This window comes from Haliotis rufescens, unplaced genomic scaffold, assembly GCF_023055435.1.
Source record: "Haliotis rufescens isolate VD_foot unplaced genomic scaffold, xgHalRufe1.0.p SCAF_18, whole genome shotgun sequence".
NCBI lineage: Eukaryota > Metazoa > Mollusca > Gastropoda > Lepetellida > Haliotidae > Haliotis > Haliotis rufescens.
The window spans coordinates 19,751,904-19,768,482 of record NW_025963868.1 but is presented as its reverse complement, the minus strand read 5'-3'; the positions used below and the strand labels follow the sequence as shown (position 1 = coordinate 19,768,482).

At 44.6% G+C, this 16,579-nt stretch overlaps 1 protein-coding gene across 2 annotated transcripts; it reads right to left on the bottom strand.

Annotated features, from left to right (window-relative positions):
* Positions 1–766: 766 nt before the first annotated feature.
* On the bottom strand, positions 767–12,135 carry LOC124125378 (location of vulva defective 1-like). Of its 2 annotated transcripts, none has more exons than XM_048398381.1 (6): positions 11,621–12,135; positions 9,363–9,692; positions 8,738–8,872; positions 8,109–8,198; positions 5,487–5,606; positions 767–1,761 (listed from the first exon to the last, which is right to left on the bottom strand). In XM_048398381.1, exons 1-6 carry the CDS (start codon positions 11,679–11,681, stop codon positions 1,724–1,726), a joined length of 774 nt encoding a protein of 257 aa, XP_048254338.1. In that variant the 5' UTR covers positions 11,682–12,135; the 3' UTR covers positions 767–1,723. The 2 variants fall into 2 exon arrangements, with proteins under 2 accessions (XP_048254338.1, XP_048254337.1); XM_048398380.1 differs by having other exon boundaries at positions 8,732–8,872; positions 11,621–12,130.
* Between the last annotated feature and the right edge of the window lie 4,444 nt (positions 12,136–16,579).

The window sequence follows — 16,579 nt, the reverse complement described above, 5'->3', positions numbered from 1 at the left end:
GCAGCAACTTGGAACAAGTGAGTTGGGTTTAACGTACAGTATGCCGGTTATATCACGGCGTGTCAGGACGTGGGAGGAAACTCCCAAGTGATGCAGATTGTTTCTGTTCACCACTTCAGGGAAACCCACGAGAACAGGTATGGTGTTGACAAACCTAGAAACATAATCGGGGCGAATCGGAATTCGAACGTGTGATCATAGGATCTAGTAACTAAAAGCGACAAAACCCTCCCATAATCATAATAAATGTCTGCTGATCCTGGTACACGGTGCTAACACCAAGACGCTAAGGCGAGTCACGTGTTCACCTGACAAAACACGGAACATATCATATAAGTCAAAATAGTGATTTGCATCAGAAATTAATTTTTTTCACTGATGCGTCAAATTTGGAAATGTCTACTCACGTTTAGAAAGCTTTACTGATCAAACAACTTCTGAGTAAGAGTCATATGACGCTCCTTGAAATCTTAGTAGAAAGAGCATACTCCATGGTGTAGCGCACATGCATTGAAGGTCTAATATTGTAAACAGGTGTCAGAGGTCAGGGTCTCGTTATTGACCATGTGCGGGCTGATATCGTTTCGTTGAAGATCAATAAAGTCTTCGTCTCACTCCATCAAACATCACATCATTTGTCAACAGTCAGCAGACCAAGGGCCATCACGGACTTGGTACCTCTAAGCTTGTGAACTGTGGGCACCAACGGCTGGAGCTGCAGGAGTATTGAGCGACATAGAGACACAAAGGGAAAGATGGCCATTGGAAAGTTGAAGTCATCCCTCTTGTCGTACAGGATATTTTATTGTTACTTTGAACCTTAATGTATAGATCTAAATATGAAACAACAACAAGTTAAGTTTGAGGTAAATTACGGCGCCTCACACGCTGTTGTGTTTATCACTGATGGAGTTCTACAAGTATACAGGATAAATAAAAGCGACAAAACTCTTTACATCAGCATACGACTGCTAAAAGCATGAGTCCTAAGCATGATTTAAAATCACAACACACACACACGCACGCATAACACACACGCACGCATAACACACATTCACTCGCAACCCGCACCCACAACACGCACGCACGCACGCACGCACATGCACAACTCCAGATAATGTTTGAATACTGCAACTGGTCTTCCAGACATGCATAACCAGTCAGCTGTCGTGAAATATAATCCCTCTTGTGTCGCGATATTTCTTCCTATTTTTCAATAGTAATAACATAAACGTAATTAAATAATATAATATTCTACCATGACCTAGAAGTCTGATTGATTTTGAATGGTTAAAAAGAGGTGATTAGCTAATACGCTGGGTTCCAAATTTCAATAATAGGTATCTACTCTAAAGTTGGACTATACCAAATTTCAATTACCGCCAAAATAATATGTACATTTGAATAACGACCCTTCCACACAACGCATGTTGAAAGTCTGTGAAATTATTACCCCGGTCCCGATCATCATAACCTGTCAACCTGCATGCTGAACACATACACACAGTCCTATCTGAAGCAGGTTCTCTAATGTGGTAACCGTCGCCTGTAGTTTGTGTAAGGCCTGGCAGCACATTCCATGCAATACGTGATGTACTGTATCTCCTGAAACATCCTCTGTCTAACATCAATATGACAGCATCACCATGCTTTCTTTGAGTGACTGTTGGCCGGGTGATGACTTCGTGGTTGCCATGGTTGCTGGGACGGTGAACTTGTATGGCTACACCTCTGTTGTCTTCACAACCTTATCGTCATCAGCTGCAATTATATAACAAGTGTTGGTACATGTACATATTAAACAATACAATTCTCTCCTCTAATTAATTTTCTTAATACTGATTTTGTGGAATAGAACTGTCTGACTTGCTTTTTCTCTAAAATAGATCAGTACTGGTTTCATAATATACACCTTCCACAGTCACGGATACGACCCGCACGGCAGTGGTACATTCATACGATGTCGATATAACCTGAGCGCTCATTGGGCAGTGCACTCGCTGGTTTCCCTCCCGCTGGGGCCAGGCCGAGGGTTGATTGGGTGGATCAAAAAAGCGAAACACAGCAAGGCGGCAGTGCGACAACACAGCAAGGCGGCAGTGCCACAACACAGCGACAACACAGCAAGGCGGCAATGCGACAACACAGCGACAACACAGCAAGGCGGCAGTGCAACAACACAGCGACAACACAGCAAGGCGGCAGTGCCACAACACAGCAAGGCGGCAATGCCACAACACAGCAACAACACAGCAAGGCGGCAATGCCACAACACAGCAAGGCGGCAATCCGACAACACAGCAACAACACAGCAAGGCGGCAGTGCCACAACACAGTGACAACACAGCAAGACGGCAGTGCCACAACACAGCGACAACACAGCAAGGTTGCAATGCCACAACGCAGCGACAACACAGCAAGGCGGCAATGCGACAACACAGCAAGGCGGCAATGCGACAACACAGCGACAACACAGCAAGGCGGCAGTGCCACAACACAGCGACAACACAGCAAATCGGCAGTGCCACAACACAACGACAACACAGCAAGGCGGCAGTGCCACAACACAGCGACAACACAGCAAGGCGGCAGTGCCACAACACAGCGATAACACAGCAAGGCGGCAATGCGACAACACAGCAAGGCGGCAGTGCCACAACACAGCGATAACAGCAAGGCGGCAGTGCCACAACACAGCGATAACACAGCAAGGCGGCAGTGCTACAACACAGTGACAACACAGCAAGGCGGCAGTGCCACAACACAGCGATAACACAGCAAGGCGGCAGTGCCACAACACAGCGACAACACAGCAAGGCGGCAGTGCCACAACACAGCGATAACACAGCAAGGCGGCAGTGCCACAACACAGCAAGGCGGCAGTCCCACAACACAGCGATAACACAGAAAGGCGGCAGTGCAACAACACAGCGACAACACAGCAAGGCGGCAGTGCCACAACACAGCGATAACACAGCTAGGCGGCAGTGCCACAACACAGCGACAACACAGCAAGGCGGCAATGCCACAACACAGCGACAACACAGCAAGGCGGCAATGCAACAACACAGCAAGGCGGCAATGCGACAACACAGCGACAACACAGCAAGGCGGCAGTGCCACAACACAGCGACAACACAGCAAATCGGCAGTGCCACAACACAGCGATAACAGCAAGGCGGCAGTGCCACAACACAGTGATAACACAGCAAGGCGGCAGTGCGACAACACAGCAAGGCGGCAGTGCCACAACACAGCGATAACAGCAAGGCGGCAGTGCCACAACACAGCGACAACACAGCAAGGCGGCAGTGCTACAACACAGCAACAACACAGCAAGGCGGCAGTGCCACAACACAGCGATAACACAGCAAGGCGGCAGTGCCACAACAGAGCGACAACAGAGCAAGGCGGCAATGAGACAACACAGCAAGGCGGCAGTGCCACAACACAGCGATAACAGCAAGGCGGCAGTGCCACAACACAGCGATAACACAGCAAGGCGGCAGTGCCACAACACAGCGACAACACAGCAAGGCGGCAGTGCCACAACACAGCGATAACACAGCAAGGCGGCAGTGCCACAACACAGCGACAACACAGCAAGGCGGCAGTGCCACAACACAGCGATAACACAGCAAGGCGGCAGTGCCACAACACAGCGATAACACAGAAAGGCGGCAGTGCAACAACACAGCGACAACACAGCAAGGCGGCAGTGCCACAACACAGCGATAACACAGCAAGGCGGCAGTGCCACAACACAGCGACAACACAGCAAGGCGGCAATGCCACAACACAGCGACAACACAGCAAGGCGGCAATGCCACAACACAGCAAGGCGGCAATGCGACAACACAGCGACAACACAGCAAGGCGGCAGTGCCACAACACAGCGACAACACAGCAAATCGGCAGTGCCACAACACGGCGATAACAGCAAGGCGGCAGTGCCACAACACAGTGATAACACAGCAAGGCGGCAATGCGACAACACAGCAAGGCGGCAGTGCCACAACACAGCGATAACAGCAAGGCGGCAGTGCCACAACACAGCGACAACACAGCAAGGCGGCAGTGCTACAACACAGCAACAACACAGCAAGGCGGCAGTGCCACAACACAGCGATAACACAGCAAGGCGGCAGTGCCACAACAGAGCGACAACACAGCAAGGCGGCAATGCGACAACACAGCAAGGCGGCAGTGCCACAACACAGCGATAACAGCAAGGCGGCAGTGCCACAACACAGCGATAACACAGCAAGGCGGCAGTGCCACAACACAGCGACAACACAGCAAGGCGGCAGTGCCACAACACAGCGATAACACTGCAAGGCGGCAGTCCCACAACACAGAGATAACACAGCAAGGCGGCAGTGCCACAACACAGCGACAACACAGCAAGGCGGCAGTGCCACAACACAGCGACAACACAGCAAGGCGACAGTGCCACAACAGAGCGATAACACAGCAAGGCGGCAGTGCCACAACACAGCGATAACACAGCAAGGCGGCAGTGCGACAACACAGCAAGGCGGCAGTGCCACAACACAGCGACAACACAGCAAGGCTGCAGTGCCACAACACAGCAAGGCGGCAGTGCCACAACACAGCGACAACACAGCAAGGCGGCAGTGCCACAACACAGCGATAACACAGCAAGGCGGCAGTGCCACAACACAGCGATAACACAGCAAGGCGGCAGTGCCACAACACAGGAACACGCCAGTGCGACAACACAGTGATAACACAGCAAGGCGGCAGTGCCACAACACAGCGATAACACTGCAAGGCGGCAGTGCCACAACACAGCGATAACACAGCAAGGCGGCAGTGCCACAACACAGGAAGAGGCCAGTGCGACAACACAGCGATAACACAGCAAGGCGGCAGTGCGACAACACAGCAAGGCGGCAATGCAACAACACAGCGACAACACAGCAAGGCGGCAGTGCCACAACACAGCGATAACACAGCAAAGCGGCAGTGCCACAACACAGCGACAACACAGCAAGGCGGCAGTGCGATAACACAGCAAGGCGGCAATGGGACAACACAGGAAGACGGCAGTGCTACAACACAGCGATAACACAGCAAGGCGGCAGTGCGACAACACAGCGACAACACAGCAAAGGGCAGTGCCACAACACAGCGATAACACAGCAAGGCGGCAATGCGACAACAAAGCAAGGCGGCAGTGCGACAACACAGCATGGCGGCAGTGTGTATTCACGACTGATGATGGGACGTAGTGAATGCACACTCGTTAAGCATTAACGTCTTAAATCGGGAAGGAAAAGTGTACTGGCGTTCCATGTCCTTTATTGTACAGAAAACGTTTTTGGTACTTTGGGGGTTATTTGGGTGAATATGCTCAATGTATATTGCTCCAGTTTAGAGTTACAAATACGTTCACCACAATTCACACAGCATCACTCCTATTAGTGTTGCTGTACAACTCTGTGTGAGATAGAAAACTTTACCCAGTTTAACTGTGCGTGCTTTCCGTCTTCTCAAGAGGACAATACTGACGACGATGACGATGATAATGACAACAGCAATACTTCCACCAACGGCAATGTAGATAATTGGCAGTTGATTTTCTGTAATGAATCAAGTAACATAATTAGAGAATAACCTACGAGTTTGGAGCTACTAGGAATTACAGATTATCCGTCCTGTGTGATTTAATGTGACAAACCCCGATAATACTTCCGGGTTGCGAGTTAGTTATTTTCTTTATTACCAATAATCTGTCTTTCTGAGAGAAGTGGAAATATGTGATTTCCTTATGTGAAGAGGAGACATAAACTCGGTCAACTTGTTGTTGGAGCGACGTCATGACAATGGAAAATATATCGAATGATAAGCAATATTTCCGGACGTTAATATAAGGGTATTTTGAATCTATACTCAACAACAAAAGTTCTTGTGACACCAATATGTATACCAGTGTATTTTCAAACAAGTAAAGTTTGGTTTTCAATATTGTAGTACATGTATGGAATCAAGTCACAAAAACGCAACTGCTACAGAAAAGCTTGCATTCCATGAAAAAGTTGACTTTTATGCAAGTCCCATGCATTTCACTACCCAAGAATGGGTATTAAAACATTTGCGTCAACGGGATTCCATATGCATTGTTTAGCATCGTGCTGACAACAACCACTCAGAAAAACAACAAAATTACTCAATTATTCAACATTACGAAATGCCACGCCTGTCCGAAAATGAGCGTCTGCGAGCCATTGGTATGCTTGAAGCAGGATCGAGTCAACGTGATGTTGCAAGACAATTTAAGGTCCACAGAGACACCTTTTGGTGTTTATGGCAAAGTTGGCAACAGACGAATGCAGTCAGAGACCATCCTCGGAGTGGCAGACCACGAGTAACCAATAATTGACAAGACAACTGGATTCGAACAACACACCTACGAAATCGATTCTAGCCATCAACAATGACTCTAGAAGCATCCCTAGCCTTCGACGAATATCTTCACAAACCGTACGTTGTCGCCTCAGGTGGGCATGGATTTTCGCCAGAAAACCCGCCGGACGTCCCATTTTGACAGGAAACCACCGTCAAGCACGTCTACAGTGGTGCAGACAGCGTCTACGCTGGACGGCCATGCAGTGGGGACAAGTTCTATTCACTGACGAGTCTCTTTTTCACCTCAGCCACAGCGAAGGACGGATTCGAGAGTACCGACGTCGAGGTGAACGTTACGTCAATCATTGTGTCATGGAAGAAGATCGGTTCGAGGGTGGCAGCGTTATGGTATGGGGTGGGATTACAGCAAGACAGAGGACCCGTTTGATAGTGGTAGAGGGAAATATCAATGGACAGCGCTACCGCGATGAGTTCATCGGCCCTATTGTTCTACCGTTTTTGCGTCGTCATGGCCCAGGCATTACCTTTTAACATGACAACGCCCGGCCTAATAATGCTCGACTTGTTCGGGATTCTCTTCAACAAAACAACGTGATGTCATCCCCTGGCCGGCTCGCTCCCCTGATCTCTTACCAATCGAGCACATGTGGGATGAGATGGACTGGCGCCTTCGACGTCAACCACGTGTTCCACAGACACTCCAGGAACTTTGAAACATTCTCCAGCAGATATAGACAGGTATCCCACAGGACTTTGTGCGACGCCTGGTCCATTCCATGAGACGAAGATGTGTTGCTTGCATCGCAACCAGAGGTGGACACACACGCTATTGATTTGTGAAATGACATTTCGCCATGTCCATGTTTTTTTTTATATGAAATCACACATTTTCTGAAGTCAATATGGCAAATTAAACCATTTGAACACTTACAGGAGTCTTTTATCTGTTGCAAACCCAAATTGTTTCAGATTTGGTAAAAAACATAACTTTGCATAAAATCTTATTCAATGTCACAGGAACTTTTGTTGTTCAGTAAAGTTCCTCACCAGGCATGTGTTGTTTATTTATTCATCTATCTATATACGTTTCTAGCATCTATTTCACAGAACCCGAAATATGCAGTTAGAATGATAATTTATAAGTAGGTCATAAACAGGTTAGGGATGTTTTACCACTCCATCAAAACTTTCTCAAAAATCAATATTTTAAAAATATCATATCTCTTTCTGTGGGCGTCGCTGATGTGTGTTCAACAGTATAAATCGTGACTTTAGATACCACTGAAGTTCTTTCTATGTCTATACAGGAACAAGACTTACGAATAATGTTTTCAACAATGGGAACCCAAATCGTCATATGGCAATGCCCAATAATGCCAAATAAAATACCAGGATATTATTTCTGTGTTGCATCGTGTTTATCGCACCGTGTGTCAACCTTCAGAGACACGTGGGGATTCCGGGTTAGTACAGGGGCCCTGCACCTACACGTATGCTGGTCATAAAATGCGAATAAGTAGATCGGTGACTTGGTTGATAGTGTGTTAATGTACCGATGGCGTGGATTGTTGCTTATAATATCAAACACTGCATTGTCTCGTCCATATTTGGGTTGTTTTTTTCAGGCCGCCGTCATATAGCTTGAATATTGCGGCGTTAAACAATACACATACAGAACACTCTCCTCAAGAATGGATATATGATATTTATGATACCTGGCTTAGTTGACGTCACTGATGTTTGTCCCACGCTCTGAGTCGTGTCTGTGGACGTCGGGGAAGATGTCGCCGGTGTACTTGCCGTCTCTGTTAAGGATAACACACGGGCGGATAGTGGTAACCCAAATTTACAAAAATACATCGTCATATGACAGTAATCAAGAATGCCAAATGAAATACGAGGATACAATTTTCGTGCTGGCTATCTCACCTTCCTTCATGCTACAGAAAAGAAATGTATGGGTGTAACATGGGTCACATGGAAAAGTAGATAATAAAAGTTGAAGTACATACTGCTTACTATTGTTCATATCAATTAAAGATCTTCTATCCACCTCTATCAATATATATATATATATATATATATATATATATATATATATATATATATATATATATATATATATCAGGACGTTAAACATTTAAAGTACACTGCACATGTCAATAGTGGCTGCGCGCACAAATTTCAAGCTGAGCTTGTAATGACGCATTCCATTAATTCAAACAGGAATTATAATATTGAGAAACTCAACAGATATAATAATGCCATTACATTTTTAAGTCATTATACTTTGACTTGTAGCTGCAGTTCAGTTCGGTCCATGGAGACAAATACATACCATTACCTGTCCCTGTACCTGTACTGGTTGAAATGTGACTGGATGTTGATGAAACTATTTCTTCATCAGTTGTAATTGTAGACGTTGCAGATGCTGGCGTTGTGGTGACAGATGTTGAACGTGTTGGTTCATCTGTTACAGCTGAAAAAATATGAACTGTTGTTGTTTGTTGTTTACCTCCGCACTCAGCACTATGCCAGTGAATTGGCAGCGGTCTGTAAGTAATTGAGTCTGGACCAGACAATCCAGTGATTGACATCATGAGCACGAATCTTCGCAATAATGTACAGTGCGAATCTTGTTTGAATCATGAGATGTATCTGATTAAACCTTGTAGGTTAACTAAATTTTCTATACTGGTTCGAAATAATATTTAATTAGTTTGGAGGTTGTTGGTTTTACGTAAAATATTTACTCAAAAGACTCCATCAAATTTGGATTTTACACTGTCAGAATTTTACCTTATCACTATGTTTGTATTTTCAAATGTGTTTATGTTACGTAATATGTCACATTGTAGGGGAACACAACATTGCAGTAATAATATTTTGGTTTTATGAAGCTAATGCATTTATCAATTTTCAGACTGTCCAACACTCATCGTAGAAGCAGCGCATCAATATCTACTCACCTATTGTTACAGTTTGGCTGGTTTCACCTGTACGTGGAACATTACAGTACCATAAAGTTCCATTGTCTACAGTAGAGTTTATACGGAGAGTCAGATTGTGTTGGAGAACACCACAGCTGATACTGACACGTTTTGACAAGTAGGTATCAAAATATGCATTCTGGACCACAACCACATCGCACGTATCATTAAATGTTGTTTCCACTACGGAAACATTCCTCCAGTACCAGGTAATCTTTGATGCTGATATATTGTTGGTGCTGGAAAACATTAGTGTGTACGCGTTTCCTTCTGTGGCCTTGGAGGGGAATGTCGTCAGTTGCAGGGAACCTGGTGACACAACAGTTAAATGTGTACTATACAACCGACGCTGTTGATTATTATTCCGTGAATGTTGTAATGTTACACTGTGCCATTATTTGTAATCTTAAAGTGTCAGTTATCATGTTCCTTTAAACTCTCTGACCCACAATCGGATGATGAATGTAAAGCATAATGAAGATATCGTTTCATACAAAAAATATTATTAAACACATGTGGCTATATATATATATCTGGTTGAACTGTGATCAAAACTAGCCAACAGTCGTTTATTTGTACTGTGAGTGTAAGGAAAACAGATTTTGGCGCATGTACTTAATGATCAAACTTACACAATAACCAATTCCCTTCCACTGATTTACCCACCTGAACTAGAAATAACGTAAAGCAGACCGATGAGACCACCTCATCCGTTTCATATTTAGATATATGCAGATTCAGAGTTACAAACCACTGTGGGCGAGACTACATGACAAGAGGGATGACTTCAACTTTCCATTAACCTGCATAAACGTGAATACACAATGCCATTTAGAAAGTGGTCAAATGTAACAAATGTTATATTTGGGATAGTACATATTCTCGTACTTTTGGGGGTTGAGTCCCGTCCGGGATTCGAACCCATACTTGCCAGAGTGAGGCACCTAATCGCCAGCACACAAAGTCAGCGATCTAACCCACTCAACCACCGAGGCTTCCACAAAAATGAAAGTCCGACAGCTGGTAGTCTAGATCACGTTCTTTGAGTACCCCTCTGACAAGTGTAAATTGGCACGGCTCCCATGGACGGGACTCAGCCAAAAAAGTACGAGAATCTGTACTTTACTAAGAAAGTGTTGTCCCAAATATAACATTTGTTACATTTGACCACTTTCTAAATGGCATTGTGTATTCATAGCTTTCGGCCATGGGAGCCGTGCCAATTTACACTTGTCAGAGGGGTACTCAAAGTACGTGATCTAGACTACCAGTTGTCGGGCTTTCATTTTTGTGGAAGCCTCGGTGGCTGAGTGGGTTAGATCGCTGACTTTGTGTGCTGGCGATTAGGTGCCTCACTCTGGCAAGTGTGGGTTCGAATCCCGGACGGGACTCAACCCAAAAACGTACGAGAATCTGTACTTAACTAAGAAAGTGTTATCCCAAATATAACATTTGTTACTGAATAAACGTGTTAACGAAAAAGTGTGCTTGCAGATTAAATATACGTAATACATTATGTACTGGGCCTATCTCCCGTAAGTGTCATATGTACAATGACCACGCCCAGCAACACGGGCACAATGACTTTTGTTAATGACAGAATATTGTTTTCGGTTAGTGCTTCTAAACATACCATTTTTACCTGTGAAATAAGAATTCAAACGAATTTTAGGCCCCTCACCACATTGCTATTCAGATCACCTGGCATGTCCTGTATACCATTCATTTATTTTTGTGAAACCCGAGGACAAACTATTTTTGCAGCATATTCTTGTACAGGCTCGTAAAAGAACATCTACGCCGCTTTGTACAGTATTCCAGTTATATCACGGCGTGTCAGCTTTATGTGGGAGGAAAGCCCGGAGTGATGCAGGTCTCAGACGTTTACCACTTCGGTGAAACCCACGAGCACGGAGCAAGGATCAGAGGGGCTAATCTGGGATTCCCACCCACCATCAGCGGATCCCGGCATGACACAGATTGCGGCGCAGTAGACAGCGAATTGAACCTGATGCCCATTTCTGGTCAGACATGTTTGCCTTTAGTTATGACGTGGCCAAAATTTGTATTCTTCTTACAATAGAAGTAATAGTTGACTTTATATAACCTGACAATACATCGATGACCTAATAGTGTATGCATCAGCCTCATTTCCGGTTCGACCTCGATCATCACTGAATATGTTCACAATAAATTAACTGCATAACAGGATATATTGAACGTTGTTATTTACTTACCGTTGACAAATCCGACCACACCACAACACAACACGAACAAGAGGATGTATAAATTATCCATATTATGCTACAGTCCCATGTCACTAGTAGTCAGTCACTGCAGAACAGGTAGCAGGCACATCTGGATGGACACACCTCCAGCTATATCCGCACTTTCTGGGCCGTGGACATGTTTGTGTGTACTGTCATGGACATGACATATCCTGCAGGTATGTTGTATATAGCCTGACGCTACGCCTTAACGAGAGAAGAATTGGCGAGGCTACACAGTTCAAACACCGACAGCGTATTCAGTCAGCACCATTTACAGCACAACAAGCTGTCATACTGACACCCCTACACCTGGCTTGGCACAAAGACTGTGTTGCATTCCCATTCGGATGGTGAAAGGAGAGCAGTGTTCACCCGGACAATTACCAGTGTTCACTGGCAGGCAGTACACACATGATACGTAGAAGAAGGAAGGAGTTTCAGGTGAAGCGTCTCAGAAGCACAAGGCGTGACTCACACAATGATATACTGGTTACTAACACTTGGAGGTTTTACTCACTTGAGACATATGAGACATTTGCAAAATAAATATGGTGTTCACTGTACACCGTAGGGCATTATACTGTCATAAGTGTGTGCTTGCGTGCGTGCGTGCGTGCGTGTGTGTGTGAGTGCGTGCGTGCGTGCGTGTGTGTGTGTGTGTTTTGTTTAACGCCGCACTCAGCAATATTCCAGCTGTATGATGGCATCTGTAAATAATCTGTCTGCATAATCTAGTGAATTACATCATGAGGATCGATCTACGCAATTGGGATTGAGTGAGTATGGTTTTACGCCTCTTGTAGCAATATTCCCGCAATATCACGGCGGGGGACACCAGAAATGTGCTTCACACATAGTACTCATGTGGGGAATCGAGCGAATGTTTAACCACTAGATTACCCCCCACCGCCCCCTACACAATTGGGATACGATGACATGCATCAACCAAGTCAGCGAGCCGGACCACCTGTTCCCGTTAGTCGCCTCTCACGACACTTGTAGTCGCATTTTACGGCAAGCATGGGTTGCTGGAGACCTGTTCTCGCCCTGATTGTTGTCGTAAGAGGCGACTGCGGCTCGGGTGCTCAGCATCGGTGACTTAACAGTGAGGCGCAATGAAATTGCTTCGCCAAGCTATTCCGAACATAGATTTCAAAACCCTTGACGACCCAGTTAACCTTGGTTGACCAATGTCAATCAATCAGATATAGATATAGTTACAGATATAGTTACTATAAATGTGACTTGCCATATTCATTAGAATAATTCCTACACATAAAAATGTTAAAGATAACCTTTGTTTTGGCATATTGATGTTTATACGTTTAAACTGTATTGAAGTTTTGATTTGTAATGGAACTGTGAAGATATCAAAATATCTTTCTACTGATCATGCTTATCTCATCAATGATCAGCACATCAGTCTCCTTAATCCTCTTGTAGACATTCTTCTTTTCATCACTAAGAAGTATCCCATATAAGTCAGGATTTCGGTGTCTTCCATCAACTCAACCCAGCCCAATCATGAAAAGTTCTTCCCTTAAACTGTTTAGAAGCCATACCAGTGCTAGCAGTAACAGACACCCGTTTCCATTTCTCCTTAATCTATCAACAATTTCCTTGATAAGAACTATCATTTTGTGGGTTGCACATGTGTTGTTGTTTTGACACTGACATGACATAAGTAGGTCAGCCAATCAGGTTATTCGCTCGATTCTGCCGAAATCTACTTCCGATCGGGTTTCGTTACATTTTTCCAGCTCGCAAAATAAACTGTTGATACCAGGATTTCGGTAAGTAAGCGACATAAAACGAATTTAGATGATTTGTACATGTGACGAAATGTGTTATCTATCAATCTACGGCCATAGATGTGCTTGTCAATAAGCGTATCATAAAGATTTCGACCTGGATATCGAATGTAGACAAACCTGCAAGATGGCGAGTGACGCTCCCTTTCACTACTTTTATATTGGGGGTATTTAACGTGACGTACGGATTTAGTATCTTACCACCTGTAACTTCACCACGTGGGTAATAAATATTTTTATCTACTGATCAATAACAAGTTCCTGAAGGTTCAATGTAGTCAACCCCTCAAAATCATCATCAAAGTCTAATTATTGGTTAAGTATTTATATGAAGACTCCTTGGTGAATATCAGAATACATATATGCTATAAATGTTAATTATATTCATTAAAATTCTATTATTTGTGATTGAATCAATAAACTTATCAGCTTTATTGATGACGTCACTTGGAGGCTTTTCACCACCAGGGAATCAACCAAAGAAGGACGGGTTACGTGCTGTCATTGGTCAATACCTTGGTCAACAGGACTTCACTTGGGATGACCAGGGTTTCGAAATCGAACGCAAGCACTCTATCCGTGATTCCTCACACAGGAATAACAGGTCATGCATGCGGTAAACATCGGCACAGGAATCAAGACCTGTTTGAATAAACAAGTAGGGGACGTAACTCTGTATGGTATAAATTAATTGTCAACTTAAACCGGTTTCTCAGAGATACGTTTTCAGATTCCTAGCCTCATGCTGGCCTTCAACGATCCAAGCTTGAGGTGAAGGTGGCAATCATTCGTAGTAGACTGGTTATTTAGAACATACGGCGAACGATTAGCAATGTAAACAAGAAAACAAAGTCATGTCAATTCCGGAACCTTTTAAAATGTCTGTACAATCCAGCGTGCGTACATCTTCAAGGGACAAATGTTTATGAAAAGGCTGCACCGCATGATTCCTTGTGTTTCTTAACACTTTAATTCAAGTGAATTATTGATTGTAGTTTTTAAATGGACATTACATTTCACTTGAAAATCATGTAAAAAAAATTAAAATGTTTATTGCACTTTGGTAGTAGCTTTAGCTAGTCACAAAATACCGATACAAAACACACATATGACTCTGCCAAAATGGCAGTGGTTGGCGTATCTGTGTAACGTTTATCTATTATACGAAAAAAAGGCGCGGTAATCACAGCGATCTGTTAATTCTTGACCGAAAAGAACGTGGACATGGTTGAAGGCACGAGAAGCAATTCACAACATCGGGGCACAATTGCCGGTGTTCGATGTGTGAACAGCGCGAGGATGTCGGGGTTGGGACGGGTCGCCCGGTCGTTGAAGAATGATGAAACCCGTGTGTACGTCTGAGACCTGCACATCAGATTCAATAGGAGTCAATATGGATGTCATGTGTGAAGCTCATTTCTGGTGAACCCGACATTGATGTTGCCCGACTATTGCTAAAAGCGGCGTGAAAGCATACTCTCTCTCGGACGAAATAACAGTTTACTTACATTTGTATGTTATTCTCCACTGAACGTATGTGTAAATGTTTTAATGTGACTTGGTAGCCCCTTCATAAGACAACGAACAGGTAACACGTGTTACTTCAGGGCTGCATGTAATCTTGCTTATATCAGTGGATGCATGTCTTCACTGCTCGTCTCGGTATCAGCATCACCCGAAGCCTCGATGTATTGGTCTGTCGATTTGTTGTCATAGTTACTGCAGTATCCGGTGCTGCAGAGGTCGGATACATTGTCATCTGCGATAGTGTAAGATCAAAGGATGTTGCAAGATATTAATCGGTGATACAGTTGTCACATGCTATAACGCACTCACCGTGGTTAGACGCTTCATGTTGAGTACGGCGCATATACATGGTAGGAACACACTTCGGTGGTGTACAGGTTATATAATATCACAATGGCATTCCATTGACGATCGCAATGCATATTTGCAGAGCCACGTGTTATTTTAAACAAGGACAATGAAACCTTGCATACAACCTATTATTTCCTGGAATGCCATGTCCCTATGATTTCTTTTCAGTTGGTGAAGCCATTGTCTAACCCCGGCTTCACCTGGTTCAACTGTCGGCCAGAGTCAGACACACTACGCTTGCTTATCAATGCAGGAACGCTTATTTATTAGAACATTAAGAGTTGCATTCGCTCGACACGGGTTCTATTCCCCACATGGGTACAATATGTGACGCCCATTTCTGGTGTTCTCTGTCGTGATATTGCTGGAATATTGCTAAAAGCGACTTGTAACCATACTCACTCACTCGTCTTGAAAGAAATCGGGTGGGAGAATTGTCACTGACTAATAACAGGAAACATGGTCACACTGTACAGACATAGCCTGACGGCGGTGGCGGGACCTAACACGACTGGGTCCCCAGCAGCCTGTGCTGGCCATGAGTGGCGGCTCAGTTGATAGGGTGGTCAGGTCCGATGACTTCGCTTGATAGATTTTGACAGACCGCCGCAATATTTCCAAGAGGAACACTCGACAGCTCACAGCGCTACAGGGAAAAATAACTATATTTATAATAAAATATTTAATGTAATTTAATGTAGTGTAGTCTGTATTCGAGTAATGTGGTGTCTCTGTACCCACAGTGTTCACTGTGTAGTATTGTAGTAGGCAGTGTCTCCTGTATTCTTGTCTGTATTCTCGTGGTGAGGTGTCTCTGTACCCACAGTGTTCACTGTGTAGTGTTGTAGTAGGCAGTGTCTCCTGTATTCTTGTCTGTATTCTCGTGGTGAGGTGTCTCTGTACCCACAGTGTTCACTGTGTAGTGTTGTAGTAGGCAGTGTCTCCTGTATTCTTGTCTGTATTCACATGGTGTGGTCTCTCTGTACCCACAGTGTTCACTGTGTAGTGTTGTAGTAGGCAGTGTCTCCTGTATTCTTGTCTGTATTCACGTGGTGTGGTCTCTCTGTACCCACAGTCTTCACTGTGTAGTGTTGTAGTAGGCAGTGTCTCCTGAATTCTTGTCTGTATTCACGTGGTGTGGTCTCTCTATACCCACAGTCTTCACTGTGTAGTGTTGTAGTAGGCAGTGTCTCTTGTATTCTTGTCTGTATTCACGTGGTGTGGTGTCTCTGTACCC

Bases quoted from the DNA above. Each gene is read 5' to 3' on its own strand.
- LOC124125378 (XM_048398380.1), bottom strand. From the start codon at position 11,681: ATGGATAATTTATACATCCTCTTGTTCGTGTTGTGTTGTGGTGTGGTC. The intron at 9,693-11,620 runs GTAAGTAAATAA...TTGTGTCACCAG, and splicing joins TGTGGTCGGATTTGTCAACG to GTTCCCTGCAACTGACGACA. The intron at 8,873-9,362 runs GTGAGTAGATAT...ATATTTTTTCAG, and splicing joins CAGCCAAACTGTAACAATAG to CTGTAACAGATGAACCAACA.